The sequence below is a fragment of the Aspergillus steynii genome (assembly GCF_002849105.1).
Source record: "Aspergillus steynii IBT 23096 chromosome Unknown P170scaffold_2, whole genome shotgun sequence".
Lineage (NCBI taxonomy): Eukaryota > Fungi > Ascomycota > Eurotiomycetes > Eurotiales > Aspergillaceae > Aspergillus > Aspergillus steynii.
Window position 1 is genome coordinate 4278271 of NW_020194399.1, and position 21460 is coordinate 4299730.

Consider the following 21460-nt stretch of genomic DNA (forward strand, 5'->3'; position numbering starts at 1 on the left):
CGCCTCCCCCAGTCTCCCTTTATTGGCTGCCGCTACCCATCATGGGCGTCCAATTATTCCCCCAACTATTGCGGCGGAAGGGAGCACCATGTGTAATAATGTCTCAAACCCTCGCTGGGCACAGATTCGCCCCTTCAATCCAGGGAGCGCGACGGTGATAATTGAAGATGGATGCGTTGTCTGGACCGCGAAGGGGCAACACCAGCTCCTTGCAGGGACTAACGCTGCCTTAATCGCGGTCGGGCCACTGGAGAATCCACTACGCTGCACCAGAGACCAGGGCCGATGCCAAGGGCGCGCTGGTTTCCCAGACGCCTCAGCCGGCCGGTGTTGTCCCAGCAACGCCTCCATTGTTGATCTGAACCGTGGACGATAGATCGGGATAGCCTCATCATCCCCATCCACCTTCCCTTGGTTCCGTTCCCACCTCTAAATACCTTAACTTCCTTTGTCTCGCTGTTCCCTTCTGTCACTCAGTCCCGAGTTGCAGTTTTCAGCAGGAAGCCGAAGCTTCGACAGTCTGTACCTGTCGCTGTTGGAGGTCTTTTCATAAAATAAAAAAAAAAAAAGAGCGTCGCATACGTCTTTTTCTTTTTGAGATAGATCTAACGCATAGCGCGATCTAGTCTCTCGACGCTTCTGATTTCTTCCCTTCTTCTCTAACCTTCTCGGTTTGTGCTCTTGCTTGTAGGGTTCACCGACTGACACAACTACAGGACGGTCCTATCTACCATCTCCTTTGGCCCAGCCAAACCCCGGGTCGCACTTCTCGAGGTATGCATCCGAAGACCGAGGTTCATTGCATCCTGCATGAGACCTGACCGGAGACTTACATATGTCTGATCAGATCTATCAACTACATCGGCAGCCCATTCGCGACGCTTGATCCGCGATCTTGTCCACTATGCTAGCCAATCCACAGAGAAGCCTGCATGAGCGGCATCGACAACACCGCAGGCAGATCTCCACCCCGTCCGCGCTCGAAGCCGCCAAAGCTCCCTCTCTACCTGCACAGGCATTGCACCGCTACCATGCCCACCGCCGAGGACAGAGCTTTGATCAACGATCTCTGCCCATGCAACGACCGCAGGCCATGCGAGATGGTCCTTTTTCTACTAACCCTAACCTACCAGGACCCCAACAACCCCAGCATATGATCGGGGAACAGCAACACCAAATGTACATGCGCGCCGCCCAGCCGCCATATTCTCAGCTGCCAATCACAATGCCGATGGTGCCCGAGTGCCAGGATCTATGCGAGGAAGACCTGCGCGCCTTGACTAACCGTAATGTTCGGGACAATCAATCGAATATGGCTTATGCCCCCTCGAACATGATCAAACTAGAAGGCCAGAGTCTCGACAGCCGGCCGATGAGCACCGATTTCAATCTGATCCAACAGCACTCCAAAGTCTCGTGTAACAACCCACTCGACAGCCAACTGCTGGAAAATGGCACTTGGAGCCTCTACCCCAACGACAACCTCACCACTGCATTCACAAATCAGACGAACGCCGTCCCCGCGGATATGAGACGGCTCTCGATGCAGTCCGATGTACAGATCCCTCAACAACCTCGCACCCCGAAGCATCCCACCAACACACGTGAGTATTGCATGATCCTGCGCCGGAAGTCAATCCGCTCGCTCGCTGACTGTGGAAGCAGATTACGTTCCGATTACCCCAGCAACGACGCCATTTAAGAGATCGGTGGATGTTGCTCAGTACGACATGCAGCCAACACCAACCAAGGGTCAGAATTGTTCGATGCCGGGCTCAGCCCAGTCGTCGTATATGCAACGCGCCAGGTCGCTCCAAGGAGTGGCCGGGACAACATTCTCGCAGCCGAAGATTGAAATGCCCTCTCCCCCCCATACAGCTTCGTTTGAAATGGATAACTTTGATGCGTTTGATTGCCAGTCTAGTCTTGAAATCCCGAAGTCCGAGAACTTCGCACCGAGCCAGTATGCTTCGTCATCCGCCTCGTCTTCGTTCCATTCCTCTCCGGTGCTTGCCGCCATGCCGTGCCCCGGGGATGAGAATGACCGTCCCGATAAAATCCCCATCTTCCCTGCCACGCCCAGCCGCCCCAGCCTGAGGAAGTCATCGAGTGTGCGCTCTAGCACGAGCTCCGCCTCCAAGGCCAAGCTTTCCCCCAAAAATGCTTCGATTGAGAACCTCAACCTGGATGACCGTGTTCACGCATCGATCAAAGAGACCGGTGTCACCGTGGACGAAATCGCCTCCTTTATCCACGGCCCCGATCCCGACGACGGGAAGTGGGTTTGCCTGCACCCCGGGTGCGAGCGACGCTTTGGCAGAAAAGAAAATATCAAGTCCCACGTTCAGACGCACCTGGGGGATCGTCAGTACAAGTGCGATCACTGCAACAAATGCTTCGTCCGTGGCCACGATCTCAAGCGCCATGCCAAAATCCACACCGGAGACAAACCCTACGAGTGCCTGTGTGGGAACGTCTTTGCCCGACATGATGCCTTGACTCGACACCGACAGAGAGGCATGTGCATCGGCGGCTACAAGGGAATTGTCCGCAAGACGACGAAACGCGGCCGTCCCAAGAAGCACCGTCCCGAGACCGACGACCAAAAAGATAAAGCCTCGAAGACTCGCCAGAAGCTCGCCGAAAAGTTCCTCGCCTCCCTCGAGTCGGATACGTCGCGTAACTCACCGCCGTCCGAGGTGTTTGAGAACATGAGCCTACACGCGCCTAGTCCTACCGCAGAGATGCCAGTCTTCAACAACCCCAACTACTCGTTACCGCCAGAAGTCTTCACTTTCACCCCTCCTACCTCTCCTGGCGGCAGTCACGATCACGGACCATCTCCCACGTATAGCGAGCGGTCACTTACTCCCAGCACCGAGGATGAGCTCCCCTTGTCACCTTCCAAGGGCCCGCTGGACAAGATCATCCCGGAACACGGCATGCCTTCTTTGTCGCACAGTGACACCTGCCCCTACACAGACGTCGCCTGCTCGACCACCCATGCTCTGTCCTCCCCTCATACAGCGCCGACCCTGGCCGACTCGTCTCACGGGTCCGATCTCGATATCTTCATCAGCCAGCCTCCTTCAACGGCCTTCGGCAAGCATGAATTCCCCGACCTGGCAGACCCTGACATGGCTACCTTCCCGGATTACGTGAATTCTTCTTTTGAACCCGGAATGGATCTATTTTCAGGAAAAAGTTTTTCCACCGGCCCCCCTATGAGCGACGATTTCTTCTCGTTTCAATTCCAGGTCGACGAGCAACCATCAGACGTCATGACCAGGGAATTTCTCATGGATTAAAAGCAACAATGGGACCATATCAATTGACAAGGATTTCCACTCACGTGGAAAAGAAGAAAAAACAAAAAACAAAAAACAAAAAACAAAACAAAATCATCGGGACTGACGAGCTCACGACGGACGACTTCTGGCTCTACTGGCCAATGTGCAACAAGATATACTTTCTCATGACTTCAGGATTTCAACGACTCGACCAAGCGACCCTCAATCTTATGACGACGCTTTTCAACAGTGCTAACGACACAAAAAATTTATGTACAACTTTTTACAACGACAAATGATTTCAACGACACAAGCTATCCATTGTGAATGACATCTGTGACAAAAGAACTTTTCTTCGGGGCATTTTCTTTTCTTCTTCCCTTTTTTTTCGAATGTTGTTTTCTTCTGATGCATTTTACTGCGATCTATGATTTTTTTTTCAAAGCCAATTATGTGTACGACAACAATTCTGGGACTTGCGGGAAACTTATTTTATTGGAGTTCTGCAGGTCATCCGTTCTTTTCATTTGTTTGACGAATTTCTTGTTTGTTCTTTTTACGCTCGTTTCTTCAGACTCGATGCATCAATCTTGCGATGCCCTCTGACTTTATGCGTTGTTACGTTTTGCGATGACTTCAAGACTGTACTGAATGAATTTTGCTTTTATGCGTTTTGACTTTGACTTTGACCTGATATGTTGTTACGTTATTTCTGTTCTTCTGGCGGCATGCGAACTCTTCTGTTCGATATCTAATCCCCTTGGTAGTTTCCATGACCTGTACTTTAACTTAGCAATAGAATCCACCGATTATGACGAAACCAACAGTGTTCATGCTTATTTCTTATACTCGCGGGTCTATTTAATATCTGTATACCAATGATAATAACAATACAAGAGCACCAGCCTCAGCACCAATCCATGCAGGTCTATGGACAATGTCTACAATTTCAGTCCCATTCACCAAGACTAAAACAATCTAGAAATAAATGGGTCAATCGGGTCTAGTAGCCCTCCTTCCAGCTGATTTCTAGCTGGATCGGATGGTCCGCTTCGGATGCAAATACTGTGCTCTTCACGGGCCCCTTGGGTGCCTTGTCCGCGAAGAACGTCGTGTTTCCACCGTAGGAGAGTTTGTTATCATCAGCCTGGGTGGGGTGTTAGTTTTTAGGACTCAATGACATTTCGATATACTCATTGGGAGAGGGGGTGGGGGGAGTTAAGCTAGCGCTGACTTACACTGAACTCGGTCGCAGAGGTGATATGCGGACCGCAGCTGAAGACATCATCTTCAAAGGCGCAGGCACCTTTACTAGATCGCAACGTGAACGAGGTATCTTCGTCTGTCGGTTGCGAATATATATGGTCAGACACGTTGATTTCACTCCACGTAGAAAGAAAGGGCCGTAATAATCCGCCGTAAGGACATAAGATGAATGGAAACGCACCGGAAGTCTTCTTGACTCGGAAAGTCGCGCAGGTCCCCGACGTGAACCACGTCCCGCGACTGATCAGGCAGCCTCTTCGTTGCCCGAGCGTCGAGACCACCAGGTTGCCTCGGCCCGTGAAGGGCTTGCTGGGGGCTGTGGGCTCGGACGGGCCCTTGGTTGGGGTTCCCTTGCGGGGTGTTTTGGGTTGGTAGCGGATGCCACTGGCTGGGCAGTTGGATTTCTGGCCGTCTAGAATCGCCGCGAGACAATTAGGGCTTGGGTTTAGACATCACATTGGGAGTGGGGGTGGTATGGCTATGTAATGCACCGGGAGAGATAAGAGGGCAGCATACCTGGTTCGGAAGGCACAAACTTGCCCGTCTGCATGGACCCGGCAATGTTGAAGTAGTACCAGGCTTCGTTGAGGACGTTGTGTCGACACCGGATGGACACTTCCGCTCCATGGGCCTTGGTTAGGGCATCCTGGATTTCGTGGCGGGTGTAGGTTTTCTCGTAGGAAGGGACGATTCCGGCGTCAGCGAGGGTCTGTCCATGTTAGAAAGATATATTTCTGGTGTGTTTACCACCGAGAGGGTGAGACGGAAAAGAGTGGCGAGACGCGAACCTTGTACGAGGGAAGACCGTGGAAAAGCTCGACGGTCTTGTCGAAGTAATCCACCACCTCCTGCTGCGGGTAGTAGTCGCTGTCATAGCAGTGGGTTTCCAGCGTGCTGATGCAGGTGCCGTGTTTGTTCCACTCATGCTCCCAGAGATTCGGATCGTCGCCGCGGAAGTCTTTCCAATAGCGTCGCATCTCATCCAGAAGATCGCCGCGGCCGGAATCGACCAAGATCAAGGAGATGTTGCTGTATCTTCGAGAATTGTCGCAATATTGGTCGAATCTGCCGTCACAGTAGTCCGGCCTAGAATAGAGAGCCGAGGATCAGTGTCCGCGATCATGTAGGTCACGGGAATTCCCACGCGCCCGGGGGCACGGTTTGTTCAGCAAGCTCACCAGAGTCCATGGATTGTCCAAGAATCCTCCGGTCCAATTGCCGGGTCGGCATCCCAGAATTGACTCTGGAGGAATTGTCCGCTCGGGTAGTTGAAGCAGCAAGTGTCTTGGCCGCGATATCGGGTCTGGCAGCTCAGCTCCGGCTGGGAGCAGTGCTCGAAGGTATTCTGGGAGGTGCCAATGTCCGACCCCGAGAGCGAGGGTATACTCAAGGAGCCCGTCAAGGCCTTCAGGACCTGCTGTGGTCCGGGGAGTGATTGGAGCAGGCGAAGCCTTATCGAGCTCGCGGTGGAGTCATTGGGATCACCGATAGGGAAGACCATGGCGTCGTTGCAACGGCGCCTTCGTTGGTAGGAGTAGGCTGGGATGAAACCAGGGGCATAAAATCAGGAACGAGCCCAACTATCAGAGTGTTTAAAAAAGAATGGCCACCAACGGCGAGGCAAAATCCCATGACGCAGCACGTGCAGTGCATCCCATGATCTGCAGATGACTCAGCCAGGCCCATCACATGCAAGCCGTCAGCTGATAAGATACGTGACCAGCTCCTTTCCCGATCGGGCAGCAACTAAAGGGTATCATATTTGAGGAGAGAAAGAAGTACTGTGCTGTACAAAGATTCTAAGCCATTCATTCCGCAGCCTTCCCCTCGCCCTGTAATTCCTTCTCATGGACCCGCTCCTTCCACAGCCTCAGTACCTCGAAGCCGACCTCCACCGCAATGAGCAGGATAATGATCCACTCAAGTCGGAGCCCATGCGTCTCACTCAGCCTCTCCCGCAGAACACTGGCGATTTCCTGCGCATAATCCATTTTCTCGTTCAAAAGCTTGATGCGGATTCCCACATCCAATGCCCTTCCTACCTGTTCGTAGTATCCCTCTAATCCGAGCTCATGTCGGCTGTCCCAGAAGATGTCGGGGAGTGAGTCTGTGAGTTCTGAGTAAAGGTTCAGCTGCGCGCGGACGCTCAGCAGTTGGCCGGTCTTGCGGAGAATAAAGTCTCTCGTGAAGGGAAGGCGCGAGCCTTGCGACAGCATCGTAGGAATGGACCGGGTAGATTCGAAGTAATTCGCTAGCAATGCCTCTAAAACCCCTAGCTTTGTACTTCGAGCGAGCCCCGAGGAGAATGCAACTTTCGTGAGGACCGTTTCTACTGATTGTCGATTCCCCAGCTGTTGCGACTCGGGCTCATCCGTGCTGGGCTTGGTTCCAAGGATGATGGTGTCGCCCTTGATGCTACTGAGCTCTCGAGACGGGTCCTCAACGAATTCAAGGTCCTCCGTTTCCAAATCATCGACATGAGCCCCTTCGGCTGCTGGAAGTAATGTCCTGGTTGCCAGGAAGGATGTGAACCCTTCGGGTAGCGCCCATGCCACGACCGTCCCGGACGGAAAAACAAAAATATCGCCGACTTCGCTCGGAGAGAGATCGGCTGTACTCGGGTTGCTCACCCGTCGGATCGAGTCCAGAGGGACTTGAACGTGAACGACTTGGGGATATAGGCCGGTTTCGAACGGATCTGGCTCGTAGCCTCTGTCTTGAAGAATGGTTCTCACTTTCCGCATATCGAACTGTTCCGAAACGGCGTAGGCGGTTACGGTCTATGTTGTCGCAACAATTAGCATGTCGGCAATCCAATGTAGATACGCAATTGACGGTACCTTAGTCTGATAAAGCCCTTGCTCTCTGAGCTGGGCTCGGGATACAAAGCCATCCTTGGATCTTTGCGCCTCAACTGCGACCCGTCGCAGGGAGGTTGGTGCTGCCGGTAGCCTGCTGCCTCTCCTTCGTTGCTTCTGTGATTCTGGAAGCGATTCAGAGTTTACATCGCCAGGTTTGGCCTGCTTCTGATTCAGGTAGGCATTGGAGGAGAAGAAGTCCTTCCGGCGGGGAAGACTGAATGGCGAGGACGCATGGAGGTGCTGACTCCGGGGCTGCTGCACAAGCCTGAGCACCGCCGGCTTTTTGCAGGCCGAGCAGACGGACGGTCTGGCGAACATTGACACCGAGGGGGAACAGAGGAGGGGAGGATGAAGTCCTCGAGAGTTGGCCGAGCGGAGACTGAAGACGCCGCGGCTTAGTCATCGCATTAGGTCACCACCGTCTTTGGAGGTCCGTCGGAACAGCTGCAGCTTCCCAGTTCGAAGGTTGGGCGCCCGACTTATCCCAACCCAGTCCCCGGCACGGAACAAGGCTCTCGCCATGGACGCGCCTGGCGCGACGGAGGCAACGGAGGATTCTCCTCGAATAAGCCCAACGATGGAGACATCGGCCGAGCAGATTGTCCATTCACCTACCGCCCATCGCAAGCACCGTACCGAGGACAGGAGTGAAGAGGACCCCAATGGCGACGACGATGAAACGGAAGGGGCTGCGAGCGAGGAGGACACCGAATATGATGAGGACGATGAAGAGGAGGAGGAAGAGCCCCGGCTCAAGTACACATACATGACGAAGCATCTAGGAGCGGTGTATCGCAACGGGGATGCAACGAGCTCCTTTCTCGCCGCCGGTGACAAGATGGTATGCTATTTCGAGTACTTTCTAGCTTTTGCAGACGCTGAGAATCTCTTTAGATAGTTGGAACACACAATGGAAATACTGTAAGTGGCATCGTCACCGTTCTAAATGCCAGCTGTAGCTAACGAATCTCCCAGCATGTATTATCCCTCCCTCTATTCCAGTCGCTGCGTGTGTATCATGCACACTCCGCCAGCGTGACGTCCATCTCAGTCTCGCCCTTCCCTCCACCTTTACCGAGCATCAAACCGGAAACCCTTACCAGAGTACCCGAAGATACGAGCCACCCTGTCAAGCCGTCCTCCAGCGCCGGCAGTATTCGCGGCCAATCAAGGTCAGGCCATCAATCGGCCATCCCTCCCACACCTTCGAATGCGATCTACATTGCAACATCTTCTATGGACGGCAATGTATGCGTTGCGTCTCTTGTGGACCCGAAAGATGTCCTCTTACGGAACTTCGGCAGACCCGTTCAAGCGGTAGCACTCTCCCCAGAGTATAAGAGCGACCGAACGTTCTTGTCGGGAGGGCGCGCTGGTGATCTGATACTCACCACGGGTGGTCGAGTGGGTGCGAGTACGAATTCGACTACGATGGGAGGAGCTGCAGCCACGGCTACCAGTTGGCTTGGGTCTTTGGGTCTAGGAGGCAACACGGGCAAGGACAGTGTCCTGCATAGCGGCGAGGGCGCGATCAGCACGATAAAATGGTCTTTGTCTGGCAAATACGTGGTCTGGGTCAATGAAGAAGGAATCAAGATCATGCGATCCAACCTCCATCTTGATTCGGCCGACGCGGAACTTGCTTGGAGACGAGTCAGCCACATTGACCGCCCCAACCGTACAGGGTGGGAGGAGATGGCTAGCGTTTGGAAAGCGCGTGCCGAGTGGGTTGACGAACGGTCCTGGGGGAATGAAGACTCTCTTAAGGCGCGAGAGGGTTCCCAAGCCGATTCGATTCCAGCTCAGTCGATTCCTACCAAGGAGAGGGTTGAAAAGCTGGTGGTAGGATGGGGAGGTACCGTTTGGGTGATTGACGTCTACCCTGATCGGCCCAGCAGGTCCAACAAGGGTCGAAGAATTGGATCTGTGGAAGTTGCGACAATGTAAGTCTTACATGCGCCTGCGAACCGTGGATTGACGGCTGATTACATGCTAGCTTGCGAACCGACTGTGTCATATCGGGAATATCACTATATACACCTACTTTGCTGGTGGTTCTTGCATACGTCGAGGCGGAGAAAGAGGTTTCGGAAGAAGACCGGACTAAACATGGTAGTCTTCGTGTTGGAGGTCGTCGGCGCCCAAGAGGCTTGGAGCCTGAGCTTCGCATCATCGACATTGAAAGCAAAGAAGAGCTCAGCGCCGACACCCTTTCCGTCAGCCGTTATGAGACCCTCACGTCCTCGGACTACCACCTGTGTGCTCTGCCTCCCTGGAAAACCGGTGTCTCTGTCTCTCAGCGTGGGACACTCGAGGCTCTCGGAACTGGGTTGTGGGACGCAACTATGTATCCCGCGCGACTGTTCAGCTCGGGCGCAAGTATTCGCAGCACGACAAGCAGCGGCGACAAAGGCTCCAGTCGGGCGCCGAGCACGTTTGCCTCGCGGAGGATTTCTGCAGAGGAGCCGTTGTCGAAGGAGGTTCAATCTATTGCTGGTAACTCAGGGCCGAAGATATTCATACACAGTCCGTATGACTCGGTTGTCGCTCTCAAGCGGGAACTGACCGATCGCCTGGCGTGGCTTAAGGCCCACGAGAAGTACGAGGAGGCCTGGAAGCTCCTTGACGAGCATCCCGAGGCTGCAGCGACGGCATCTCAGCCCATTGATAGTGTACCCGGTACTCCCGCACGATCGCAAACCAGTCTTGGGGAATTCTTTGCCGACGACAGATCCTCGATCACGACCACCGGCCGAGGGGTTGGATCTCCCGCCGAGCAAGAGAAGAGCCGTGTTGGCGAGCTTTGGATAGAGCAGCTTGTCGACGCAAACAACTGGACTGCTGCCGCTGCGGTTTGCGTGAAAGCAATACACACCACGGCGAGATGGGATCATTGGGTCTGGACGTTTATCAAGCACAACAAGATGGACGAAATTTCATCTGTCATTCCGACTGATCTGCGGCCGTCGCTGCCTCCAGCTACCTACCAGACCATCCTTGGTCATTATGTCACTACAAATCGACTGAGGCTCAGGGAGCTGGTGGACTCGTGGTCCTTCGACTTGTTTGATGCCAACAGCATTGCGGCAATGATCGAAGAGCAATTGCAGCCTGGTGCGGTCGCGGCTGAATCAGAGGACTGGCGCATTTTGATGGCGTGTCTTGCCAAACTGTATCTTGCCGGTGGTCACTATGGCGAAGCATTGCACTGTTACATTCGACTCCAAGATGCAGACACCGCTATGGCTCTCATCAAAGAACACCGTTTGCTGGACGAACTCACTAATGACATCCCAGCGTTTATCATGATCCGAGTCTCCAAGGCGCAGATGAAATCCGCGCCCATCGCGGAGCTCGAGGAAGTCACTTCTGAACCCATAAAACTCCTTGTTAGCGAGGCGTACACGGGCATTGTTCGTCCCGAAATAGTCGTGGATCAACTCAAAGGGACAAATCGACTCTTGTTCTTATACTTCTATCTGCGCGCCCTGTGGCGAGGTGAATCGCTCCCTCACGGCGCCGCCAAACCGCGACGAGGCCGTGGTGCCCACATTCGGGATGCGGCCAGCAAGCTCGCGGCCGACGAAGGGAAAGCGCTGGTCGACCACTTCGCGGACACAGCCGCAGAGCTCTTCGCAGACTACGATCGTCCGTTGCTGATGGAGTTCCTGCAGACTAGCACCTCGTACTCATTCGACTTGGCCGTGGTCATCTGCGAGACTCGCCACTTCACCCCGGAGCTCATCTACCTGCTCTCCAAGACCGGACAGACTAAGCGAGCCCTGAACCTCATTCTCTCGGACCTGAAGGACGTCTCGCAGGCCATCTCCTTTGCTAAGTCCCAAGACGAGCCGGATCTCTGGGAAGACCTCCTCGACTACTCGATGGACAAGCCGCGGTTCATCCATGGCCTGCTCGTGGAAGCCGGAACGTCCATTGATCCCATCAAGCTAGTCAGGCGCATCCCAAGCGGCCTGGAGATCGAGGGTCTCCGCGAGGGTCTTTCCCGCTTGATCCGCGAACACGACCTACAGGCCAGCATCAGCCAAGGCGCCGCCAAGGTGCTCCAGAGCGAGGTCGCCGTCGGCATGGACACCCTCCGAAAAGGCCAGCGGCGCGGCATCAAATTCAACATCATTGAAGATGACAAGACCGCGGATCCCCCCGGCACCCCGTTCGAAGTCGCCGCCAAGGACGAGGTGAAAAGCGATGCCGATACGGAGCGTACCTCTCTCCCTTTCGCCTCGTCCTCCTCATCTTACTCATCTCAAGCGGGACGATGCGCGGGCTGTCAGCGCCCTTTCCATGCCAATGGTAAGAACCAGAAACATGCTCCCAGATTCCCCCGTTTCCCCCCTTCCTCGATCCCACACACCATGATATCCAACTCAATCGAAGCTAATGGTCACCTTTTCTCTCTCCCCGCAGAAAAGGAAATCCTCGTCGGCTTCGCCTGCGGCCACGTCTTTCACCTATCGCACGTCCATCCCACCGAATCTCCTACCTCGACTCCGGGTAGCCGGTCCGCGGCCCAGACGCCCAGGCCCTGGGCTCCTTCTCGAACCCAAACCATGGATGAATTGTCGTTGTCTGCGTCCAGGACCGTGGGCCCCAAGGTGACAACTGCCCGACTACTTAGGGACCGCATCGGAGACGGATGTCGCATTTGTGCTTTGGCCAAGGAGATCGATAACATAGGGGATACCGACGCTTGAGATCGTCTCTGGAAGTTTCTACCGACATTGGTGCCGGCGTTCAGTGTACATAGTATCGGTTACGGACGCCCAAAACAGGTGGGACTGTCCAGCACATCTTGACATTGTAAGTTGCCTTCGTGCCGTCGCAAGACTCGCGGACTCACAAATTACAGGTGCGCATGCAAGAGTGACCCTAGGCTTCGACTACCAACGCATCTATGGCGATAGTCTAGCCTCGACAGGCGATGTTTGTTTGTTTCTTAGGAGATACCCATGGTAGTGTAACATCTACAATGCGAGCAATGTTAAATCATTTAGAGTTCAATACAAGGAGGGTTCTGCCCCATTATGAAGCTGCAAACGGTTGCCTCGGTATTAAAGGGAGCCAAGTGTGTAGTCACCAGTGCGTCCCGCTAGAGAAGAAAAGAAACGAATCAAGCAAAGCATCTCCGACGTGAGATCATCAAAGCGATAAATAAAAAACATAACCCGCGATACCAGACGCTGTTCGAGTCTGTCTTTCATGATCACTGCGACCCGGGAAAGACAGTTTCTAAACCGCCAGGAACCCAACAAACGTCAGGCCAAGGGCCAGTAGTGCGCCTTTCATTCCTCCCTGGGCAGAGGCATCGTTTGAGAGAGGGGGCGCAGTCGAAGAATGGGAGCTACTGGGAGCCGTGCCAGTGCTAGCCGATTCCGTAGTTTGGGAGCTGACAGGATGGCTGCTTGAGTGCCCAACCGAAGTCACAGGCGAGGTCGATGGAAGAGCAGGGCCAGTGGTCTGGGAGCTCGCATGGGTACTTGACTGCGAACCTGGGGACACACTTGTGCTCGGCGGGAAGCTAGGTCCAGGAGTCTCAGTGTGCTGAACAGTCGACATAGTCGAAGCCTCAGGAGCAGTTCCAGTAGTATGGCCACCATGAGACTCGGAGGAAACTGGGGGTTTCTGGCTAGTTGGCGCAGGCCCAGTCACAGAAGTGGGAGTCACGGTTGCTGGGGGCTGTGGAGCGGTGATCAAAGTGGTAGGTGGAATGCCAGGACTCTGCGTAGCACACACAGTATCGGTGACAGTGACAGTGAGATGCTCTGGGAAAATGTCAGTGATCACGAATAGTTATGATGGACCTGCCAATAAAGATGTAGGAAAAACGACATACCATCACGAGGAAGAAGTCCGGGCTCAACATCTGTGGAAGTCAGTATAAAGAACAATGCGGAAGACCAACAAAGCATTACTCACAAACAGCACCCTCCAGAGCAGCTCTATCATCAATCATATTGCCAAGCTCCACTGTGGAATCTACAAGAGCGATGGCAATCATCAGTATCAGACAGGCGATTAAGATAAATGTACTTACCAGCAACCACAGTCACAACCAGATAGAACCAAACGGCCACAAGGGCGAGGAGCTTGTTTCTCATGATAGATGCCATTTCTGCTCGCTTTGGGAAAACAGAAGTTGAAAGACAGCAAATTGAACGCGCAAAGACACTGAGCTCAAAGAGCAGTGGAGTAATGGAGCAAAGGGGATGAAAAGGCGATGGATCGAGATGGAGAGAGTGTGATGAGGTGGGAAGAGAAGGACAGAGAGAGGAGAGGGAGAAAGAGAAGAGGGAGAAGCAGAAGAAGAAAGAGCAAGTCAGGTGGTCGCTTTGTTTGGGCAGGTGCGACAAGAAACCCCAATGCGGAAGGCACGACCTGGAGCCCTCCGTTTATGACGGCGACGGTGAATCCCCCGGCACCCTTGGGCCCGACTTGCGGATTATTCCAGCCTGCATAGGGGCAAAGCAAGCCTCGGTGCTTGAACTCTACCAGTAGGACGCCCGTAGGTAGGCATTGCTCTACAAAACGGCCATGCATGTTTCTAGAAAACACCGGCCAGTGGGGATCCATTACTAGTAAACAAAGCGGGCTGATCGCTAGCGGGCTTTTCCGCAGCTGTCAATCTAATCTGGGTGGCAAATTTTGGGATCTCACGCCAGATCGGACGCCGATGCGCCCCAGTCAGATCCTTTTTCTTCACGGCAATCCAAGCTGATGGCTCCTTGGGATCATGCCAGGGGGGACAAATCAAGCTTAAACCGTTTTAAGTTAATTGCAGTTTCATTGCCGGGGGATGTGCCCCTGGGCAAGCCATGTATGTACATACATACGAACTCAGGGCCGGATATATACCTTGGAGCACGAGGAGCAGGCACGGACAGGTCGCAACGAATCCCCTCGGCCTGGGTTTCGAGGCATAACCAGATAAGATCACACTCGAATTTAGGACTCCAACTGGCGACACGTCTTCCATGAAAGTCGCCATCCCACGTCGATAGCCCGAATTCCCTCCCCGAACCCTCACCAGTCCCAAGCGTCCAGACAACGAACCCATACCGCCCTTCGGTCTCGAAACCATACGGCGTTAAAAACGGTAAGTAATTAATTGGCGATCGAAACGCGACTAAAATAGTAAAATACCAGGCCATATGGTCAGGGCCACATCGGCACGTCCCGTGTGGGGCAAGCCACCGCCAGAAATCCTGTTTTCATGGAAAATACCCTGACTTTTCTGCGCTATGATGTCATCCTAGTTTATCTGTCCCAATGGCAGTCTAGAACCAAGGTTTTGACATCTTATGACGTCATTTGCATTCGTCTTCTCGGCGATTTACCGCGTATCGATCTCTACAACGGCATTCAAGGTACCAATCTTGCACCATCCCCGGGTAAGGGGGAGATCTGTACATTGTCAGCCTGAGTCAAGGTCCATGGATCGGACGGGATGTGCACGCACGATCTGTGGTTGAAGGATGTTTCATCAATTTTAGGCCAGGGTCCGCAAAGGGGGCGAGTGGTGGGATGTGCCAGATAGATGCCATCGATTGGTGGGTGATGCGCCCAGCGATGAGATCGACTGCGAGATAACCGTTGGATGGCGCGCGCAGATTGTGCAGTTGAAATCTACTTCGTAAAGACAGAGGGAGAAAAAAAAAATAAACGACATGGCAATTTCTCTTGAAAATCATCCTGAGGCTCATGCCAAAGGCCAGTACTACGAATATGCAAATCACCACCATTGACCTTTCTTTCTTTTTATTGTTGTTCTCTCGCATACACCTGCCGCACCATCTGTGGATGAAAAATCGGTGTGCAACACATATTCTGTAGTAGCCCACTAGCCAGTTTAGTGGTAGTGGTGCCTAACTGGAACAGAAGGAGATAGAACCTAGTGCAGAGTTTTCTAAGGTGGAGGTGCCGGGAGACGCAGCTCAGGTCCAGATCACCTCGGTACATACAAATATTGGCCCTGGTTGGAAACGCTTGCAGATCTCAGGCGCCCCGGCATGGGGTTTAAAAGGTTGAGGCCCGGGGATACTCCGTTCACTGATACCATACCAAGGACGGGTCGGCACCTCGTTCGGTACTTACTACGTATGGGGGAAACGTCTGTCCTGTACGGAGTACCTACATAAGGTACCTTTACTTCCCTGGGCAATTAAAGACAGTAATTTTGACTCTTGCGAGACGGTTCGGTCCAGCTCCCGGCCAATAAAAGCTGTCGGAAAAGGGGCGGGTAATTAATCCACATGTAATTTGATTTCAGCAGACCGGAAGGGCCTGACCATTCAGATTTTGTAATTACAGTTTTGCAGAGTTACGTACGCCGCCCTTACAAGTCTAACGAGCTCCGCCAGTAACACTGCTTTCGCTTACATGGAAAAATCATCCTCTCCACCGACCTACTCTATAGGTGAATGGAAAGGAGGGCCCTTGACCGAGCACCGCCGAAAATCCTGAATCGTTCTAGGCCGAAGGGAAATTACTCGGTTCGTGCGCTCTGCCACTTAGCAGACAATTGTCAACAGTTCACGTGTGGCATGATAAATCAGTTAACTACTGCGGCTGGGGCTTAAGCATAAAAAGCGGTCGAGTGAGATAACATATGAATTGGAAAATCAGTCCCTGGGGTTGGTTCATATATAATCTAACCCTCTTCTGTTATATTCAAAAAAAAAAAAAAAAATACCCCTAAGACTTGTGTTGGTTCTCACGCACATCATTCAATTTGGCGCAAAAGACAGTTTGTCAGAAGTAAAGCAGCAAGAGACATTAAATCATAGCAACGACCATCTCCACCCATGGGAATGGAGCAAGTACATTGCTGGGACAGTGCAACCACGGCATGACACTTAAAACCGAATCAAGACGAAATTAAATAGAATAGCAGTGAACAAAGATAGCCAGAGGTAACAATAATGAAAAAGAAAGGAAAATGCAAATCCGACGAAAATGGAACAGGGTATCTTTTTCGTGTGCATCGTCCCTGAGGCAAGTCTTCGAAAGTACAGAATCGAGATCAAATAACGCGCCCCTGGTCGTATATTCCCCAGCATGAAATAGAGACATTAACAAAAACAGATGGGTAAACAATACTTGAGGTATTTGGTAAAAAGGCAAGAATGATGGGAACGAAAAACAAAAAAGAGATGAGAAAATGCAGCAAAGGGTATCATTGTTAGGAGACACGTTTATAATCCCCCGGTCCAACGCCCTAAAAGACAAGGAATGAAAGCCGAACACCGACAAAGGAAAAATAGAAAATATTTGGAAGTATTGGGGCCAGGCTGGAACACACCGACCATTTCCTGCGCACCAGGCGCCGGTCGAAAGAGAAACGCTCGGTGTTCACTGGGGCACCGAAGCGAAAATCAGGGTTGTCGAAGCAAATGTAGACGTGAAACGTAAGTGAAGTTCCGTGGAGTGAACAGCATCAGTATCTCAATTTGACCTCCACTCCTAAGTTCGAAGACTCTTCGTTACCGGCGACAGGGGTGGCATTGAAGACTGATGTGTCGGAGATCTCGGCAATCATATCTTGACCGTCGGGAAGTTCACGAACCACATCATCATCCACCATGATTCTCAGTCCGTTCTCCTTGACGAGAAGAATGCGGACGATACGTCGAGGGTCGATTTGTTGTTTCAAGGAGATCTTTTCCATCAGATCACGAACTGTTAGTTCTGTGAGATAGACCGCTCGGTAGTAGTCGTCCTGATGTTTATCATTTCGCGGGAAACGGACGTAGAAACATGCGACTACGGTAACGGTTAGCAAAGGTGGTTCCCGGCTCTCGAATACACTGGAGAACTTACTTGGCTTGGGTGGACATTCTGCTGGAGGCCGGTATGCGGGATCAATGTCTACCGCCTCGATGTAGCCCAAAGATACGTTGGAGTCTGACGTGTTGTTTCGTTGAATCTTCACCGGGTGCCTCAAGACGGATTTATCGTCGGAGCTATCAGAAGACTCTTGGAAAGTACCCACTGATCCACGGCTTCCCGAGGAGTCAAACGCGAACTGCTGCAGGTTGGTCGAGGTAAATGGGGAATTCAACGAGATGGAGCTGCTAAGCGGAGATAGATTTTGGGAGCTCAACCCATCTCCGCTGAAATGAGACCCCATCTTCTCCTTTTTGCTAGTCCCGCGCGCGTCGGATAGTTGAACAGGGAATAGATCGGGATCATCTTGCTCGTCGCCGCGCAAAGACAGAATGCTCACAGGCCGGGTCGAGGTGAACATTTCCTGCATCAGTGCTAGTTTCACATGGAGATCATCTTCCATAGACATCCTGTCAGGACCATCTTGGGAGCCCATTGACCAGGTACGTCTATGCTTGGTGATCTTGGAAGGGCGCGCGTCTGAGCCCTTGAGAGATATTGAGCCGTTGACACGTTTGCGCTTGCCATAATTGCCAGCACCCATTTCCGCCTGCGCAATCTGCTGCCTAAGTTTCTCAATGGACTTTTTCACGTGGGCAATGTCATTCGAAAGCTTCCGTTCAGCTCCATGGTCCCGGAACAACTTGACTTTGCAGAAACAGACTTCGGACTCCGTGTTAGAACCCAACTCCGTCTCTTCCGGGGAAACAATCTCCGTTTTGGCGCAAAGTCGAACAGGAATTCCCTTGACACCCTTGGAGTGACTGAAATCGGTCGACAGGAAATTGAAGCGAACAGAAATTGCGCAGTCCGGATTTCCGGTGGCCGGGTTTGCCGTCCACGTCACACAGAAGCCATCAAAAGATGAGCTCTCAAGTTGAATTTGCCTGTTCTTTTGGTCCTCAATGCCTCCCTGGATCGGATCAACATACTCCACCGCTTGAAGCTTGCCACCTCGCTGATGAGCTTCACTAGAGCCTCGGCCTTCCTTCCAAAGCTGCCAACAAGCGGCTGGCTTCGATCGCTGTTCCTTGTCCTGGAAGGAAACACGGACAAAGGTTCTGTATTTGACTGGCTGCGCAGTTTGAGGAGGCGGGTTTGTATCGCCGACGGATAACGAGTAGGCCTGGCCCTTGTTGAGATACGAGACAGGGATCTCATTATGATCCTTGACCATAGCTGTCGGTGCACGCAACGTAACATGGTAGCGGAACCTGCCCGGAATTGTGGTGAGTACATGAGCGAAAGAAGGCATTTGAGGTGTGGGTATCAGAGGGAGAGCCTACTTCTCGCCGGGAGTCTCAGGGTCCAATTGCCCAGAGGACGGGAGCGTCGAACCGACTAATTGTGAAGATGCATTTGCCTGCAATTCCATATCATTTAGAGACAGTTCATCCACAGAATCATCCATGGCATCATAACCTGAATCACGATGGACCAATGCGCCGGGCGCAAAAGTTGGTTGCGGAGCAAATGTTTGAGGATTGTGATAATGCTGCGACATGTACTGTTGATTGAATGGATCTAGTCCCATAGATGAACCATCGGTTGAAAGATTTGTGCCGGTCATTTGGTGCCCAAGCGAGAGTGGACTCATCAAGTTGAGACCCAGGTTGGGTGTATGTAGGTCGCCCGCTTGGTTGTGAAAAACTGTGCCCAATCCACCCGAGTTCGGCGTGTAGTAGCCCGTCTGCTGGCTCATGGAGTTCATAAACGAGAGGGCATTTGGGTCGACGAATGAGGGTGCGAATCTAATGTCGTGGCTGCCTTGGCTGCCGTGGCTACCTTGGAGAGTGCCGTCGTTTTCCATACCGGCCCTATGATGGTTCACAGAACGATTAGACGCGTTTTCGTCAGAAAAAAAAAAAAAAAAAAGGGCAGAGAGCGAAGTCGCCAGAGAAGGCGAAAACAAAAAAAGCGCCGCCAGAAAAGATAAGGAGAGGGAAAGACAAACCGATTTGGGGTGATAGGCGCGGCAGGGACTTGACCGAGGGAGGCGACATTGCGGTGATGTTGTGAGGAAAGGACGTTGGGGAAACTCTTCTGGAATCTTTCAATGAATTCACTGCCAGGCTTCTGGGCGTTTTGCCTGAGTGTAAAAGTAGTCAGTCATGATGATCGTAATGGACCCGGCGTGACCCGCGCCACTTGACGACCTACCTATTGTTGAACATAATGATAAGACCGAGGCTCTCTAAACCCCAGGGGTTTTTCGGAAGAGATGTGGCAAAGGGGAAATGGTCGGATTCAGTTAAGAGATGACAGAGCTGGTGGACATAGCATGCGTTGCAAAAGGATCAGTCGCGGAAGCAGAGGAATCCAGCAGGGAGGTCGAAAGAAGATATTTCGGGTTTATTTTTCTGTGAGGACTGCGCGGTTGGTCTGCCGATAGCGCTGGACTGCGATCGAGATAGCCAGGGTGTCTGTCCCAAGTCAACACACAAGCACCAGCAATCCAGAGGCGATCGCAGTCGCGAAAAATCGGGCGCAGAAGATCCAGGCACGATAAGGCGCTCTGAAAGCGGAGCCAGCTAATTGCAGGTGGTCGATCGGGGATTGTGAGGGCGAGGGAGATACGGCCGGTATTTGGTTTACAACAAAAGCGCCCCTTGCTGGAGGATGACAAAAAAAGCCTTGAGGTCAAACAGAGAAGGAAACGTTCTAGGGACCGAGATTATATATAGTATCCATTTATGTACTCCATATATGGATTAGTGGGGGAATCTCCCAGAAAGCGAAGGCGATAAAGAGAAGGGAGGGGGGGCGAGGAGGAGAGGAACTGGTGATGAAGGTTGGGGGGGTTTCCGGGCTGAGAAAACTGGGCCTGAGGAACAGACGGTAGGAAAGCCCCCAATAATATTGGATGCTCGTTTCTAAGGGAGAGTCGACTCGACCGAACGTAGTGGAAATCCGAAAGGGTTCAGGAAACGATTTTCAGCTCGGAAGATTTGTGGAAAGAATGTGATACTTGGGTTATTAATAAAAGAAGCAGAAAGGGGCCACATGGAAAAGTGTGGTGACGTGCAACGACCGTTGATGATGACAAAAAAAACCAATGCGGTATGAGTTCGAGAAACTTTTTGATTGCGTTCCGAATCTTCCAAAATATTGAAAAAGCAGGAGTCCGTTGTCTGCTTTTTTTTTTTTTTTTATTTGAGGGAGGGGATGGGCGGAGGTTCCTTTTTTTTTTTTTTTTCCTTTTCTCTTTTTCTTTTTCTTTTTCTTTTTTTTTTTTAATATGAATTTCCTTTAATGGACCTCCGAGTTTGATTTTCTGGGTCAAGCCCAGGATCGGTGGGGAGGAAAGAGGGGTGTGGAGCCCATCCAGAATATGTTTAGTCGGTATCTACTCGGTACTCGTATTTCGCCTACCCAAGGTACACCCAGACGGACAGGTGTATTTGGTACTGTACGTGCAATACACTCACTGTCAATACCGGGAGAGGTACCTGACTACCTGCCTATTACCACCAATATATCCAGGTACCTCTCTATGTACATACGCTGTAGTACTGACTTACCCTACAAGAGTGCCTGGCTAGCGATGTAACCCCCTATGCTTAGTTTGGTACCTGATGTGCGCTACCTGTGTACTACGACTCAGAGAGTAGGGCACGGCTACATGATAAAGGCTCAATCGGCACCGCGTCATCTCCCGCCGTAGGGATTTGATCGAAACGGTGTCCCGCTGCACTCGAAGCTAGAGTCAGTAGGACAGAATTGCTCCTGCGAAGGTTCGAAACACGGGATGTCATCATACTTCATCCTCAAGCATCCCGATTTCCACGGGAAACGGATGGTCCTGAACCCTATGCTAAACGATGGTTGTTGTTTCCTCTGAGTAAGAAGGGCACCATGCCCTTTACGGCGCCCCCGAAAAGACGGGAGAGAATAATAAGAAAAATAGCAACATCGAAACCCAAAAAAAAAAAGGAAATAGTAGAAAGAAGAAAAGGAAGAAGGGAAAGCAAGGTCCCCACAGACCCCGAAGACCCGTACCTCGCTAACCCGGACCAGTTGTAGTAATGGGGAGAGAAGACCACGGTGCTATCCATAGTGTTACGACCGATTCTCCACGGCTTAGAACCGCCGGTAAACTCAGCCACATCTGTAATGGGTGGCGTCATGACATCCCGACAG

General features: G+C 52.2%; 6 protein-coding genes across 6 annotated transcripts; 2 read left to right on the top strand and 4 right to left on the bottom strand.

Annotated features, from left to right (window-relative positions):
* The first annotated feature begins 616 nt into the window (after positions 1-616).
* Positions 617-3425, top strand: ace2 (putative C2H2 transcription factor (Swi5)). Its single transcript, XM_024842334.1, has 3 exons — positions 617-774; positions 848-1604; positions 1666-3425. Exons 2-3 carry the CDS (start codon positions 905-907, stop codon positions 3306-3308), a joined length of 2343 nt encoding a protein of 780 aa, XP_024708194.1. The 5' UTR covers positions 617-774; positions 848-904; the 3' UTR covers positions 3309-3425.
* A 716-nt stretch (positions 3426-4141) lies between these two features.
* P170DRAFT_403519 (T2 family ribonuclease) lies at positions 4142-6091 on the bottom strand. Its single transcript, XM_024846479.1, has 6 exons — positions 5735-6091; positions 5345-5642; positions 5073-5265; positions 4738-4968; positions 4529-4632; positions 4142-4437 (listed from the first exon to the last, which is right to left on the bottom strand). The coding sequence occupies exons 1-6, from the start codon at positions 6055-6057 to the stop codon at positions 4294-4296; spliced, it is 1293 nt and encodes a 430-aa protein (XP_024708195.1). The 5' UTR covers positions 6058-6091; the 3' UTR covers positions 4142-4293.
* A 204-nt stretch (positions 6092-6295) lies between these two features.
* On the bottom strand, positions 6296-7755 carry P170DRAFT_403522 (RMD1 family protein). Its single transcript, XM_024846480.1, has 2 exons — positions 7397-7755; positions 6296-7336 (listed from the first exon to the last, which is right to left on the bottom strand). The coding sequence occupies exons 1-2, from the start codon at positions 7733-7735 to the stop codon at positions 6365-6367; spliced, it is 1311 nt and encodes a 436-aa protein (XP_024708196.1). The 5' UTR covers positions 7736-7755; the 3' UTR covers positions 6296-6364.
* Positions 7756-7888: 133 nt separating this feature from the next.
* Positions 7889-12432, top strand: P170DRAFT_434616 (CLH domain-containing protein). The gene is made up of 6 exons (XM_024848755.1): positions 7889-8258; positions 8312-8338; positions 8393-9360; positions 9414-11731; positions 11846-12238; positions 12288-12432. The coding sequence occupies exons 1-5, from the start codon at positions 7938-7940 to the stop codon at positions 12130-12132; spliced, it is 3921 nt and encodes a 1306-aa protein (XP_024708197.1). The 5' UTR covers positions 7889-7937; the 3' UTR covers positions 12133-12238; positions 12288-12432.
* Positions 12433-12484: 52 nt separating this feature from the next.
* Positions 12485-13548, bottom strand: P170DRAFT_462727 (uncharacterized protein; the record flags this gene model as incomplete). Its single annotated transcript, XM_024852116.1, has 4 exons — positions 12485-13200; positions 13272-13301; positions 13355-13414; positions 13473-13548. 4 exons carry the CDS (start codon positions 13546-13548, stop codon positions 12668-12670), a joined length of 699 nt encoding a protein of 232 aa, XP_024708198.1. The 3' UTR covers positions 12485-12667.
* Positions 13549-16871: 3323 nt separating this feature from the next.
* P170DRAFT_423704 (grainyhead-like protein) lies at positions 16872-19494 on the bottom strand (the record flags this gene model as incomplete). The annotated part of the gene is made up of 5 exons (XM_024847521.1): positions 16872-17197; positions 17255-18534; positions 18607-19137; positions 19275-19409; positions 19481-19494. 5 exons carry the CDS (start codon positions 19492-19494, stop codon positions 16872-16874), a joined length of 2286 nt encoding a protein of 761 aa, XP_024708199.1.
* Between the last annotated feature and the right edge of the window lie 1966 nt (positions 19495-21460).